The 12,852-nt window shown below is 40.7% G+C and overlaps 1 protein-coding gene and 1 long non-coding RNA gene across 5 annotated transcripts in view; one reads left to right on the top strand and one right to left on the bottom strand.

Annotated features, from left to right (window-relative positions):
• Positions 1-11,947, top strand: part of LOC123966868 — a 28,320-nt gene extending 16,373 nt beyond the window's left edge. Inside the window, exons 5-9 of the long non-coding RNA XR_006824105.1 lie at positions 2,364-2,455; positions 4,034-4,127; positions 7,650-9,536; positions 11,209-11,313; positions 11,474-11,947. This is a non-coding gene — a long non-coding RNA (uncharacterized LOC123966868). The remainder of the gene's footprint in view (positions 1-2,363; positions 2,456-4,033; positions 4,128-7,649; positions 9,537-11,208; positions 11,314-11,473) is intronic.
• LOC123966550 (neutral cholesterol ester hydrolase 1-like) overlaps positions 5,801-12,852 on the bottom strand; it is a 10,565-nt gene continuing 3,513 nt past the window's right edge. For 2 of the 4 annotated variants that reach the window (XM_046042838.1, XM_046042717.1), the window contains exons 2-5: positions 11,495-11,717; positions 11,224-11,293; positions 9,369-9,540; positions 5,801-8,508 (exon numbers count right to left, since the gene is read on the bottom strand). In XM_046042838.1, coding sequence (XP_045898794.1) covers positions 7,888-8,508; positions 9,369-9,540; positions 11,224-11,293; positions 11,495-11,675 — 1,044 coding nt within the window. In that variant the 5' untranslated portion in view covers positions 11,676-11,717 and the 3' untranslated portion in view covers positions 5,801-7,887. The remainder of the gene's footprint in view (positions 8,509-9,368; positions 9,541-11,223; positions 11,294-11,494; positions 11,718-12,852) is intronic. The other 2 variants (XR_006824042.1, XR_006824047.1) reach the window with 2 other exon arrangements.

The following is a 12,852-nucleotide window of genomic DNA, read 5'->3' as shown; positions in this document are numbered from 1 at the left end:
ATGGATCCATCATGCCTTGTTACCACTGTGCAGGCTGGTGGTGGTGGTGTAATGGTGTGGGGGATGTTTTCTTGGCACACTTTAGGCCCCTTAGTGCCAATTGGGCATCGTTTAAATGCCACGGCCTACCTGAGCATTGTTTCTGACCATGTCCGTCCCTTTATGGCCACCATGTACCCATCCTCTGATGGCTACTTCCAGCAGGATAATGCACCATGTCACAAAGCTCGAATAATTTCAAATTGGTTTCTTGAACATGACGATGAGTTCACTGTACTAAAATGGCCCCCACAGTCACCAGATCTCAACCCAATAGAGCATCTTTGGGATGTGGTGGAACGGGAGCTTCGTGCCCTGGATGTGCATCCCACAAATCTCCATCAACTGCAAGATGCTATCCATCAATATGGGCCAACATTTCTAAAGAATGCTTTCAGCAGCTTGTTGAATCAATGCCACGTAGAATTAAGGCAGTTCTGAAGGCGAAAGGGGGTCAAACACAGTATTAGTATGGTGTTCCTAATAATCCTTTAGGTGAGTGTATCTGTGAATCCACAAACTGAACACTCAGAATCAGCCGGTGAGCAGAACTAAAACCGACTCAATCATTACACACAAGTTGTTTTCTACAGGACTACTTCTCTGGGATAATTTGCCTTTTTATAGTCGTACCCTAATTATAATGTGATTTCTCTGTTGCACGTACTACTGACAGACACATTTGGTTCATTTTAGGCACAGACACTACTTGGTTAGGTGTAGGAAAAGATCCTGGTTTGGGTTAAAACAACTGACTTAACTTAAGTAACGTAACTTACAACTAAAAACAATCAACATTTTTGTTTCACCACAGCCGGTCTCCTTGGTGAAAGTCCGGTTTATGACCCACCCGTCCACCCAACCACCTCTTTATTCAGACCTTTCTTTTATTTATACTAGGTATTTGATGCCCTGGGAATGTGAATCAGTAAAGTGACTCTACTGAGTACAAAGTGACACATTTTCAAAGCCCAAACGAAGACTTGGTGCATACATATCAACCTGCAACACCCCGTAAAGTGAAGGGATTCACACGGCCACACTACAAACAAGAAGAAACGCAATTTATGTCTCTATTTTCTTCAAGTTTTATGGTCCTGTGACATTTCTTGACTTTGACACCGTGTTCCCGTTCCACCCTACAAACACACATAACGCATGTGCACTGTCATTTTCCCAAACCGCTCCCGGAGCGCCCCCTCATCCTCTTTAATCTCTCCCTGCTCCAACACAGCTGATTTAAATGATCCGCTTGTTGTCAAGCAGCTTCAGCAGTTCATCGTGAGTTTGACTCAGCTGTGTTTGAGCAGGGAGAGACATAAAACATGCAGGACGAGGGCTGCTCCAGGAGAGGTTTGGGATTTGTCCAAGTATACTGTTTGTCATTAAAGAAAAATGTAGCTTTACCATTTTAGACTAACTGTAAATGATCAATCAAACTAAACACCAATTATACTTTTCCAACTAATGGATTTGTTTGCTCGGATCTCCCTGTAGCTGTCTCACCTACTTAACCAATTTACTTAAATTGTTTTGCAGCTGCGAGCAGCTCCTCCATTTCCCTTTGTATCATTGCATTGATGGAAAACAGCACACTGAGACCATCAAGCGTTTTTCTGTCTGCATCGGGACCATGTTTGGGTTTATACATAGTTTTTATGTCTTTATAAAAACACAAAAGCCCAGGTGCGTAGATGTAGAGCAGAACTGGGACATAAGTTATGAGTTGAAGAGGATCCCCTGAACGCACCATTTAAGGTGTTTAGGTTAAACCAGCTGTTTCCTCTAAATGAATGCAAAAGAAATCTGCATTTCTCAGACTCTTTAAAGTGTCGACCTGCTGTGACTTATTTCATCTTGAATTGTGGAATCCTCCCTCTGATCTGCAGGCGAATTGCATGCTGGGATAAGTTGTCTGCTCTGCTGTAACTCTAAATGGGATCAAGGGGTCGTGGAAAAAACAATGGCTGAGTGGATGCTCATTGAGCTTGCACTGAGTCGTGCAGCCTGTTTGGCAGCGGGCTGGCTGTTGCTTCACTGATCTGCCACCCACTCTCACACACACAGTTTTTGGGTAATCAAGTCCTGATGGGCAAACGCACACCAAATGAAGAGTGTTAGATCTGAGCAGACAAACACTGAGCGTGCCCCGTGGCGCTCCAGATGCAGGTGTGATGATGCAGGCTGCTAATGGCACGTAAACACAAACCTGTCTGTCAGGAGAAGCATGTTCCTGCTCACCTCTCTGCTGCTGTTTCTGATCACATGATCTGGCAGGCATGTCACGCAGTCGTCCGATGGGTTTGGTTTCTGTGTCTCTGCAGGCTTTGACTTGAAGAACGAGTGTTTGCGAGCCAGGAGGAAGTAAAGTGCAAGAAACAGAAAGCCAGCTTGTGTCTTTGATCTCCAGCGAGAGGTGAGGAGACCAAGCTGAGAGCGAAACCTGTTTTCCACGACAGATGGAGATGGTTTTTATTACTCTCCAGTGTCGCAGGACGTCGGGTCACAGGCATAAATCAAAAGCTGGAACTCTTGAGTCCAGGGATTAAAAAAGTATTGAAGTGTAAATATTTCACAGACAAACCATTTAGGTTGATGATGTCCATAAATCAGGAATAAAAACAAGAATAAATGAAATAAAAGCCACATGATTCATGCGAGAGATTATATCTACATTTATTTATAACAGCTGATTTAGTGCCGGGAGGCTGGTGTCCAGGAGGAGGAGGATTTGGCGCCATCTCCTGTGTCAGACTTTTATTCTGAAATAACCATTAAAAACTTTGATGACACTTAAAAATATATATATACTGTATATGGTGTGTGTGTGTGTGTGTGTGTGTGTGTGTGTGTGTGTGTGTGTATATATATATATATATATATATATATATATATATACACCAATGGGAATTAAAAACTTAAACTTAAATTAAAAAAATTAAATTAATTGAATAATTATAGAAATATAAATTGTGACGTTATACACCTTAATTTAATAAATAACTGTTTGTAATAACAGTTTACTTTTAAACTACAACTTAATAGCTGAACTATGATTTAATAACTGTATTTTATACCATCATAACAACCTACAAGACTTGTAGTTATTATAAATAGTAAGATAATAAACTTTAATCTAATAATAAGGAATTACTATATTTTTAATCACTAATATATTTAGTACAAGCTATTAATAACATCATTTGAAAGGATTACTTGATTTCTAACTCCTGTAATAACCAATAAGCGTAATTCATGACTTATTAAACTAGCTAATCACTATTTTGGTTATTAGTTTTTCACAAAATACCATTACAGAGTATTTATTAGGGATATTAACTTGAGTTTATTTCCTTAAAAATATAAAAATAAAACATCTCTATGTGTTATAATCTTTAGTTTTTCATAAATAAATCACAATATAGTCAATTGTGAATGTTTTAGCGAACTGGGGGATTTGAAGTCTTAATCTTCCCTTTAAATACTTTTACATCACAGTTATCAATTAGTAAAATTGTAAAAAAAAAAACAACAACCCAAATCTGGTGCTGTTTTGGACGTCAACGGGTGAACTGGGTGAACTCTCTTTCACAGTGAGGTTGTGCGTCACGTGAACACCGTGACCCCAAACAGGAAGTTAACTGCTCCACTTTGCAGACGTAAACAAAACAACATAAAAGCTGAACTAGCATGATGGGAAGGACTTGAAGTTTACGCTTACTCTAATTTTAGTTTTATTTACATCATTGGTGTTTATTGGATTTAAAAAAAGATGTAAAATTCACGTTGTCACACCACAAATATATATTCCACACATGTAATATCTGCAGACGACTCGTTTAAAATGTGAATACATCTGCTGATAAACCACATATGATTTTATCACACATGAAATGTTCACATGTGAAATGCTGTTCAATGTTTATGTCTAATATTTCACAGGTGATTATCTGAAAATAACTTATTGCACTTTATGATTTTTCTTTCTGTTAAGCCAACACGGAGAAGCCCTTCAAGAGTGAAGTATAACTCTATGACACCTCCATGTCCTGATGAAGATCATGTAAAGCCACCAAATGAACCTCGTGGTGAGATTGTTTTCAAAACAATTTATTAAATAATCTGCTGATCATTTTCTTAATCAATCATTTAGTCCAGAGGTTTTCAAATTCAGGGGCAGGCATCACAAGTGGGGCTTCAAACTGTTTCACGGGAAGTGAAAAAAAGATTATATTTCTTATTTGGCGTAGTATGAAGTTGTCAAACAATATTTATATTAGCTATTGTTTTGTGTCTGTGTGATCATACAACATAATCCTGATGTCACAGGCATCCATGAATTCAGTGAAACTAAGCGAGTCAACTAAGAGTGTGTGAAGGGGGAGGAATATCCACAGTTTAAAACACTTTAAAAACAATAATTTAGCCTATTGAATGTCAGAAGAACAGTGAAAATGTCCATCACATGTGCTTGTTTTGTCCGACAAATAGTCCACCAACAAAAGATGTTTCAGAGATTTTAATTCAGAGAAAAGGCAAAATAATGTACTCACATTTCAGCAGCAAATGTTTGGCATTTGTTCTCGTTTACAGCTTTTTTGTGTGTGTGATCAATTTACATGTGCTTATCTTTTATGGACAAACAAGTAACACGCATCCACTTACTGAACAATTAAGATGACTGGATAATATTTCACTCTATATTTTTACTGATATTCTTACAAGCACCATCAGATTCCATTAATCCGTTGGGTCTAGAAAGATGCTGTGGTGCTTTACATATTTAACTTAGCTTATTGTGACTAAATAAACACTCTTATATCAAACACCAAATCCTCTATTAAAAGCTGAGGACCTCGAGTATGTCCACCAGAGCTCACCATCTACAGGTACTGCTGCACATATCGTCTTGTAATCGCAGTGAAACACTGTCCAGGAATGTCACACTTCATGTGCACTGACAGAGAAATCCCCTTTGCAAAAAAAAAACCCCACAACCCCCCACATGATAATACACATACAGTACATTATTAAAAAGAAGAAAACATAAAGGAAACAAGAAATACTGCGATCCTAATCCTTGCATACCACTAGAGTTGCCAATAGAACAGCTACTTTATCCGATTTGTGTGTCCTGCAGGAGGACATCTGGGGCCAGTTATGTATATTTGCTTGGCTGGAACAACCTGTTGCATAACTCTACTTATATTAAAACTGCATTTATACAATATTAAACTATTTAATGCGTAATTTCATATCCAGCATTAAAATGACAGCACTTAGAAACATTCAGAGGTCTCTCTCTCTACAGTCACACATCGCCTTATCTGATTTAAAAATCCGTATTTCTTATTTATAAATGACTTATTTTACTATATGCGCATCTAAAAAGTCTCTCTCTACAGTCACACATCGCCTTATCTGATTTAAAAATACATATTTCTTATTTATAAATTACTTATTTTACTATATGCGCATCTAAAACAGTCACTTTTAACTATAAAGTTCACAAAACGTGTGCGTGTGGAATTTGCTTGCAGAAATCCACATGTTAGCAATAAACTGTCTGGAATCCTTTGAGAAAAGGAGAAAATCACAGTCTCCTGATAGCCAGTGTTACAACTTTTTGAATAATGTGAAGCCCTGTAACGACCACACTCGAGTCAGTGTTTCTGCTACGCTCTTGGCTCGCTGCGTTTTGGGCGCGAGGCCAAACACCGAGTCTGTCTTGAAGTTCACTGTCGTCGGTCCATTATATTAGTTTTGGGCCAGCAGCGGTGGGGGAAGGAAACACGATAGTCCATTTGGGATCTCTTCTCTCGTGGTGATATACAATAATTCTCTCGCATGCATTTCACAGCTATCACCATCATCATCATCATCAGCAGCAGTGCATTGGCCCTGCAGTACAGAGGTCACCAGAGAGTGGAGTTACAGGGGGTGAGGGACGCTTTCAAATATACAATATTGCACAATCCAGTGAGTTAGCACATGTGAACTCTGGCATACTTTTACACACACACACACACACACACACACACACACACACACACAGTGTCTCAGTGCTTAAAAGACTAAAAGCTGAAGAAAACGTCTGAGTGACTTTGACCTCTAAAACTAGTCAGATTGTAAGAATATTCAAGGCTCTTCATTTTTAAGTTTTTAAAGAAAGATACCGGAGGCTTAAATTTAAGGAGCACATTATATCTTAACTGAAGAGGGATTTATTTCCCAAGACGTCTCTCCAAACACTGTTGGATGTTTTCCTGACTCACACAGGCGTTTAGCCTCTCCTACGTTGTTGACTTGTTGTTTATTTGTCCTTTATTGTGCTTAATACTACAGATCCCAGCTCACAGGGAGAATTTCAGAATAAGAGCGCTTAGCCTGCGTGATTTTGCTGACATGTTTAGATGTTACATGTTAACTATGATAGAAGCACAAAAAAGCTCCCTGTGGGAATACAGCGCGAATACAGCTGTGAAGAACGTAGTAAAAGCACAAAAATGACAAATTAACAAGTCAATATTGTGGGGCAGGCTAAACGCTTCCAGTAGACGTTGACGCCGGGCAGAGGACAGAACAAAACCGTGGCGCACACGCTACGGGTTGGAGACGGGTCAGAGAATGATGAACAGAATAAAACTGGGGATTAAACGTGAATGAGCTGTGAAATATCCCTCAAAGTTAGAAATAAACAAGACAAGAAAAAAGGACATAGTGTTGAGCTGCGACTGGTTTCTGGATTCTTGTAACGGACGGTATAACCGGACACCTCCGATGCAGGTGTGTCTCCTTTCATGCGCCATGAAACAAACTTATGATTCGTAAGGATTTTAAAACAAATGAAGTTCGAGCATTCTTGTGAAAACATTTCCTGCTATTCAGTATTGAATCCTGATGTATCCAAGTTACATTGCAGGAAAATCAAAACAACAACAAAAAAAAAGCTAAATCTGGAGTTTAAAACACAAAAAGTGTTTTTTGGTTTTTGTTCTGGATGCTCTCACTTTTATTTAATCACTGATACTATGAGCAGTAGTTCTAGTTTACGTATCAGTAATACGTGAATGTTGTTTAACATGTCGTCTCTAGTGTTTTAATAATGAAAATAATGAGCTTCAAGTATCCAGCCGTTGGTTTGCATTGGATTTATGGCCTCTGACGTAAGTGTGAAAGCGTCACTTTCTTTGGTTACATTTGATTGGAAGTGTTTTGGTTTCAGGGGGGACGCCTTGTGCTTGATATGACTCTAGACCTGCAGGCCCAGAGATTTTCAGCAGCAATGCGTTGATGTTTTAAGTAAATAACCACTGCACAACAACAAGATGAGTTTTAAAGAGAAACTTAACAATTAAAGTAACCTTCTTTGGTGTCACCTTGTTTAGATGAGTTTCAAAATAAAGAGGTTTTCTGGTGCCCGTCAGGGTTGATGATTTGGCCCTGATTTTCCCCCTAGTGGATATAACTTTAATCCTCCAGGTGCACACTAGGTACACAGGAGAGTAGGTGATCACATTGCAGCAACTTATCTACTGTTTTTAAATTTGACATGTTACGCAGACGCTCCGATCCAAAGCAGTTGATGTTTTATCTTTTGTCTTGTTCAGGACGCGTTGCTACTGACGGACAGTGGATCAAACCTGTGACCTTCTAGGTTACAGGTTTGATTTTTTTTAGTCCATTTTGGCCCCCCACATGGATTACACTTGATTACCAAAGACATGAGGACACATGATCCAACAGGGAGCTCTCTGAAATACCAGACGCTTGGCTCCAGGACATCTTTGGTGCCACAAACAACATCCAGAGATCCTGGTTCACGAGGATCTGGAGCACGTTGATCGTCTACAGATTCTGGTCCAGCCAGCGGATATAGTTGTTCATGCTCCTCAGTCCAACGCGAGACATCATTGGCAGGTACGCAAACACCATGCAGCCATGAAATCCATCCTCGTAGTGATCACTGTACACCGTGACGCCGGCGTCCTGCAGGCGCCTTGCGTACATCAAGCCGTCATCCCTCAGCACGTCAAACTCACAGGTCATCACGTACGCTTTAGGCGTCCTACTTAGAACCCGCTGCTCTGCCAGCAGCGGCGCCGCCCTCACGTCCAGCAGCTCCGGTATCATGCCCATCACCCCTGGCGACCCCGTTTCTTTCACAACCGGCCGAAAGTGCCTCCTGCGTTCAGCCGGGAGCAAAGCGGTCCAGTTCAGCTTTGAGCGCGTGTCGGCGCTGATGGCCGGCTGGTCCAGGGAGCTGTGGTTGTTAGCGAGCAGGAGGGGCTCCAGGGAGGAGTCGGCGCCCAGGTACTGCAGCCAGAACTGAGCCATGACAGGCCTGTAGAGGATGGGCACGGCCTGGTTCTGCTGGTAGGACGGGGTATGGAAGTCGAGCGCCTGCAGCACGGGGTAGATCAACGCCTGGGCCTTGAACTTCACTGTCAGCGTGTCATCTGAGCTGAGCTGCGGACACAAGTCAGGTTTTAGATTATAGTCCAGATAATATGGGTAAATAAATATGGGTATTTTATATACTCCTTCGTCTTCACAGCGTCTTTAAAATTATTCTGATGATCACTTGGGTTGATGAAGGGACAACACAACTTGTCACGTATGGACGCTTCGTCAAGATGCCTTGGCGTTGCTTTTTAACGCCATACATACCCCTTTAGCGTTGTTTTTAGAAGTGTAGGTCTCCGCGGTTCAGACGCTAGAAGTACTTGGTTACGTTCAGGAAAAGATCATGGTTTGGGTTAAAATAAATATATAACTTGCGTCACTTAACTAAAATCAACGCTGACTTTTTGTTTCACACAGGGAACATGACTATGACGGAAAGGGGTCAGATTGTAAACGCCAAGTAAAAACTGTTTAAAATTCTACACTTAGTCTTTTAACTTCCTTCTTTTCATCTTAAAACTCTTCACTTTAACCCAAACTTATAAGGTTTTTTGAGTGCTCGCAGTTTCTGGCTGAACTAACCCTCATTTTCACCCGAGCTGAACCGTCTCCTGAGGGTTTCCCCTCTCTGGACTCTTAACAGCAGGTTAAACCAGGCCGACTTCACCAAACACAGCATTTGTTTTATGTTTCAGCACAACAGAGAGCTATTCAGTTCTGTACATGCAAAAATACAGTGATAATCCAGTATTTTGCATATCGGATCACTACTACCAGCCCGTGAGCTGGCTGGTAAGCTGCCACTAAGAGGTGAACAAGCGACTCAAGGGACTGGAACTAAATCCTGACAAGTGCTGACAAGTGAAATGTTTAAATGTGCAAAAATCTAATGTGTGTTTCGTTTTGTTTTGGGGGTTTTTTACCTCCTGAGCCACAGCGGCCGCCAGGTTTCCCCCGGCGCTGTCTCCAGACACGCACACCCTCTCTGGATCGATGCTGTATCGCTCTAACACCTGAGGGGACAGGAAAGCCCGGGACGCCGCTAACGCATCGTGGTACTGGTCCGGGAACACCGCCTCTGGAGCAAGACGGTAACTGCAGCAACGGGACAAAATTATTTCTATTACATAATGAAACATGTATAAAAAGCCAGGACAGCGTCGGTGCTTCGGTCTGTCAGTTTAAGGACGACGAATAAGAAAGGCTTAACATTTTCAGATTTTACAGTATGTCCCCAAGTATCTAATTTAAATCCTGATGCAAGCAGAGACTGTTCATTATTAACAAACTGTAAACTGTATTCTTGCAGCAAGTAAATAAAAATTAGGTTTCATTTAATAAAAAGCAAAAAAATAAATACAGAAATAAGAAAAGAAATCTATAAAATTACATTTTTTTATTCAGGTTTTCCCTTTTTACAAACAAAAAAAATCCTTCTCAAAAGGAACACTAACTCTGCTGTTTTAAGGAGCTTTCAGCTGCATCTCATGGCCTTTGTCAGCTAAAATAAGGTAGGTATAAATTTGATTGTTGCCTCAGCACAAGAACAGAAATAAGTGCAGGTAAATAGAGAAAGTGAAAAATAAAATCAAAAGTGTAAATAAATAAAAAAAAAGTAAAAAATGAAAAGTTAAAGACGGAAGTACAAGTTAAAGTGACAGTGGTGTGAGTCAGACTACTAAATAATACGGTAAAGTAATGAAAAGATCCACTGCATTATAATAATGAATAAATATAGTATAGGATATAAGACGCAGTACAAGGTGAATGTAGTGATATAGTATAATATAGTTTGTATTGAAATATAAATTCCTTCATTACTACTTAATATAATATATATATAACATAGTCCAAATAAAGCTTCCGAGGGTGTACTGACAAAGGGCTGTTCTGGCTGTAAAAATTTGTTTTTGCATCAACTTTCAAGGCTTCCTTTACTTCTAAATTTGCGCAGGTGTCCCGATCTGTAAACAAGTTGGAACAGCCGGTAACACACCTCCAGAAGTAGACAGACCAGTTGGTCCCAGTTGATCCTTCAGGGAAATAATGAACAAAACTCTTTCATTTGTTTACTGTACAATTTAAGGTTTTTCACTGGACATTGTTACGGCAGAAAATTGTGTCCGCTTACATTTAATCTTTTATTTGTTTTTATCCTTAACCTTTCCTCTCCTATACTCTTTATGTTAGTCCGTCCACATTTACTAGGGTTTAGGTCAGAGCTGTGAGATTGTTTTGGTGTTTTCCCTCTCTTGTTGTTCCTCTCCTCTCCTGGAATGATCATTCAAGGCCGAGAGAGGATCTCCGTTCCCCAAAACACAGAAACCTAGACTGTGTAAATGATGATGCATCCCTTTTGCTCGGGGCCAGACGCCCGAAGCCGCCCTAGGCAGCAGGTCTCTGGACCCGCTGTATATGTGTTGTAGAACTTCTCTGTTTATTCTCTTTTGTTAATAAATTCTTCAAAGACAACGGTTGGTTGTAACTCAATTCTTTGCTCAACCCCTCACCAGGAATATAATTTCCACGACAGACATGAACTACTCATATTTTTGTCCAACTAAACCATATCCTTCGGAAACAGTTAGATAGATACGTTTTCCAGTACACTATCTGAAGAACTAGTAAATGTCAATATTGGCCTTTTAATTAGAAATCAGATTGTAATGAATGAATAGAAATAAGTTGTTCCAATCTTAGATACAAACATATCAACAACTAGTAGATTAACTCCAAAAAGTCTTTCTTCTAAATTTGCTGTAGTGTGACAGGACTTACTCGACCGATATGACGACAGAGTCCAGGTCCTCCGCCATTTTCCGACAGAGCCGGTCGTAAGATCGCATCCCTGTGAAGCAGGTGGACTCAGTGAGTGACATCGTGTATATACAATAATACATCATATAACGCTGTGATGCATCTTAACCCAAAATGTTGACTTTTCTCCTTTGAGACTCTTTTGTTAGACTCACCTGTAGCTGTAGGGAAAACAAACAAAACATAAATCCTCCTTTTCTGCATCTTTCAGGGGTTTTAAATCAACACTCACGTCCGCTGCAGAGCGCCCATCCTCCACCGTGGAAATACAGGACCCCCCTTTTCAGCTGCTTCCCCCCTTTCGGCTGGAAGACCCGGGTGGGCACGCCGCCCAGCGTGGAGTCGGTCACGTGCACGGCGGGGCAGGAGCGAGCCTCGATCACCTCCACCCAGGACACCACCTGGTTCAACATGTGGACACGATGGCACACACCCAGCTTGTGAGCCACGTCACTCTGAAAATACAAACACGCCCGTTATTACGCGGTTAGAGAGAGTTTTCTGTACCTGACAGGACTCCGCTTTGACTCCCGCAGCCCTGCAGAGTACAGGAAGACACTGAAATCAAAACTTTATAGATGGAAAAGTAGTCTTCAAGTAGAGGTTTGTTTTCTTTGAGTGTCTTCTGGTTGTACAAACATTTTAATCAGAGGTGGAAGAAGTACTCAGATCTTGTACTTATACTTAGAATATAATGATGACTGTGAATTGTTTTTATCTTATTTTACCAATAAGGTGGTGTCAATCAGAGCCTCTATTACCCCCACTGCCTCTTACTCAGAGGTTCCTCACCAGCAACAAGAGAGTTTTAACCAGTTTTATCCCATTGACTTGTCTGAGCTTTTAAAAACAGTATCACAAATGAGTGTCCTCCAGCCCACTTGATATAATACCTACAAAGATTTTACTGAAAGTAATAGATTCTGTTGGGCCCCATTTGATCTCTGTTTTCAACAGCTCCCTATCTACTGGTCGTGTCCCTGATTATTTTAAAATGGCTTGCGTGAACCCGCTTTTAAAGAAACCTGGTTTAGATCTCTCCCTCCCACAAAATTTTAGACCAATTTCAAAACTGCCTTTTATTGCAAAGATTCTAGAAAGAATTGTGTCCAAACAGCTGCTCACTGTGCTGGAAAATAACAAATTATTTGAAAAGTTTCAGTCTGGTTTTAGGAAGTACCACAGCACCGAGACTGCCCTGCTTAAAGTCACCAATGACCCTTTAATGTCTGCTGATGAAGGCATGTGCTCAGTCCTGGTACTCCTGGACCTTAGCGCTGCTTTTGACACCATTGATCACAACATCATGTTAGACAGACTGAGGCACTGGGTGGGGATCTCTGGTACTGCCCTAGAATGGTTTTCATCCTACCTGTCAAATAGGAAGTTTTGCGTGTCTGTAAACAACTATGTCTCTTCATTCTGTCCAGTTAAATATGGTGTGCCTCAGGGGTCGGTCTTAGGACCCATTTTGTTTTCCTTGTATCTGCTTCCCCTTGGACATATTATCCATAAACATGGCATTTCTTTTCATATTTATGCTGATGACACACAAATATACTTGCCCGTCAGATCCACAGACCCTGGAAT

Source organism: Micropterus dolomieu, linkage group LG01 (assembly GCF_021292245.1).
Source record: "Micropterus dolomieu isolate WLL.071019.BEF.003 ecotype Adirondacks linkage group LG01, ASM2129224v1, whole genome shotgun sequence".
NCBI lineage: Eukaryota > Metazoa > Chordata > Actinopteri > Centrarchiformes > Centrarchidae > Micropterus > Micropterus dolomieu.
This window is presented reverse-complemented; position numbering and strand designations above follow the sequence as displayed.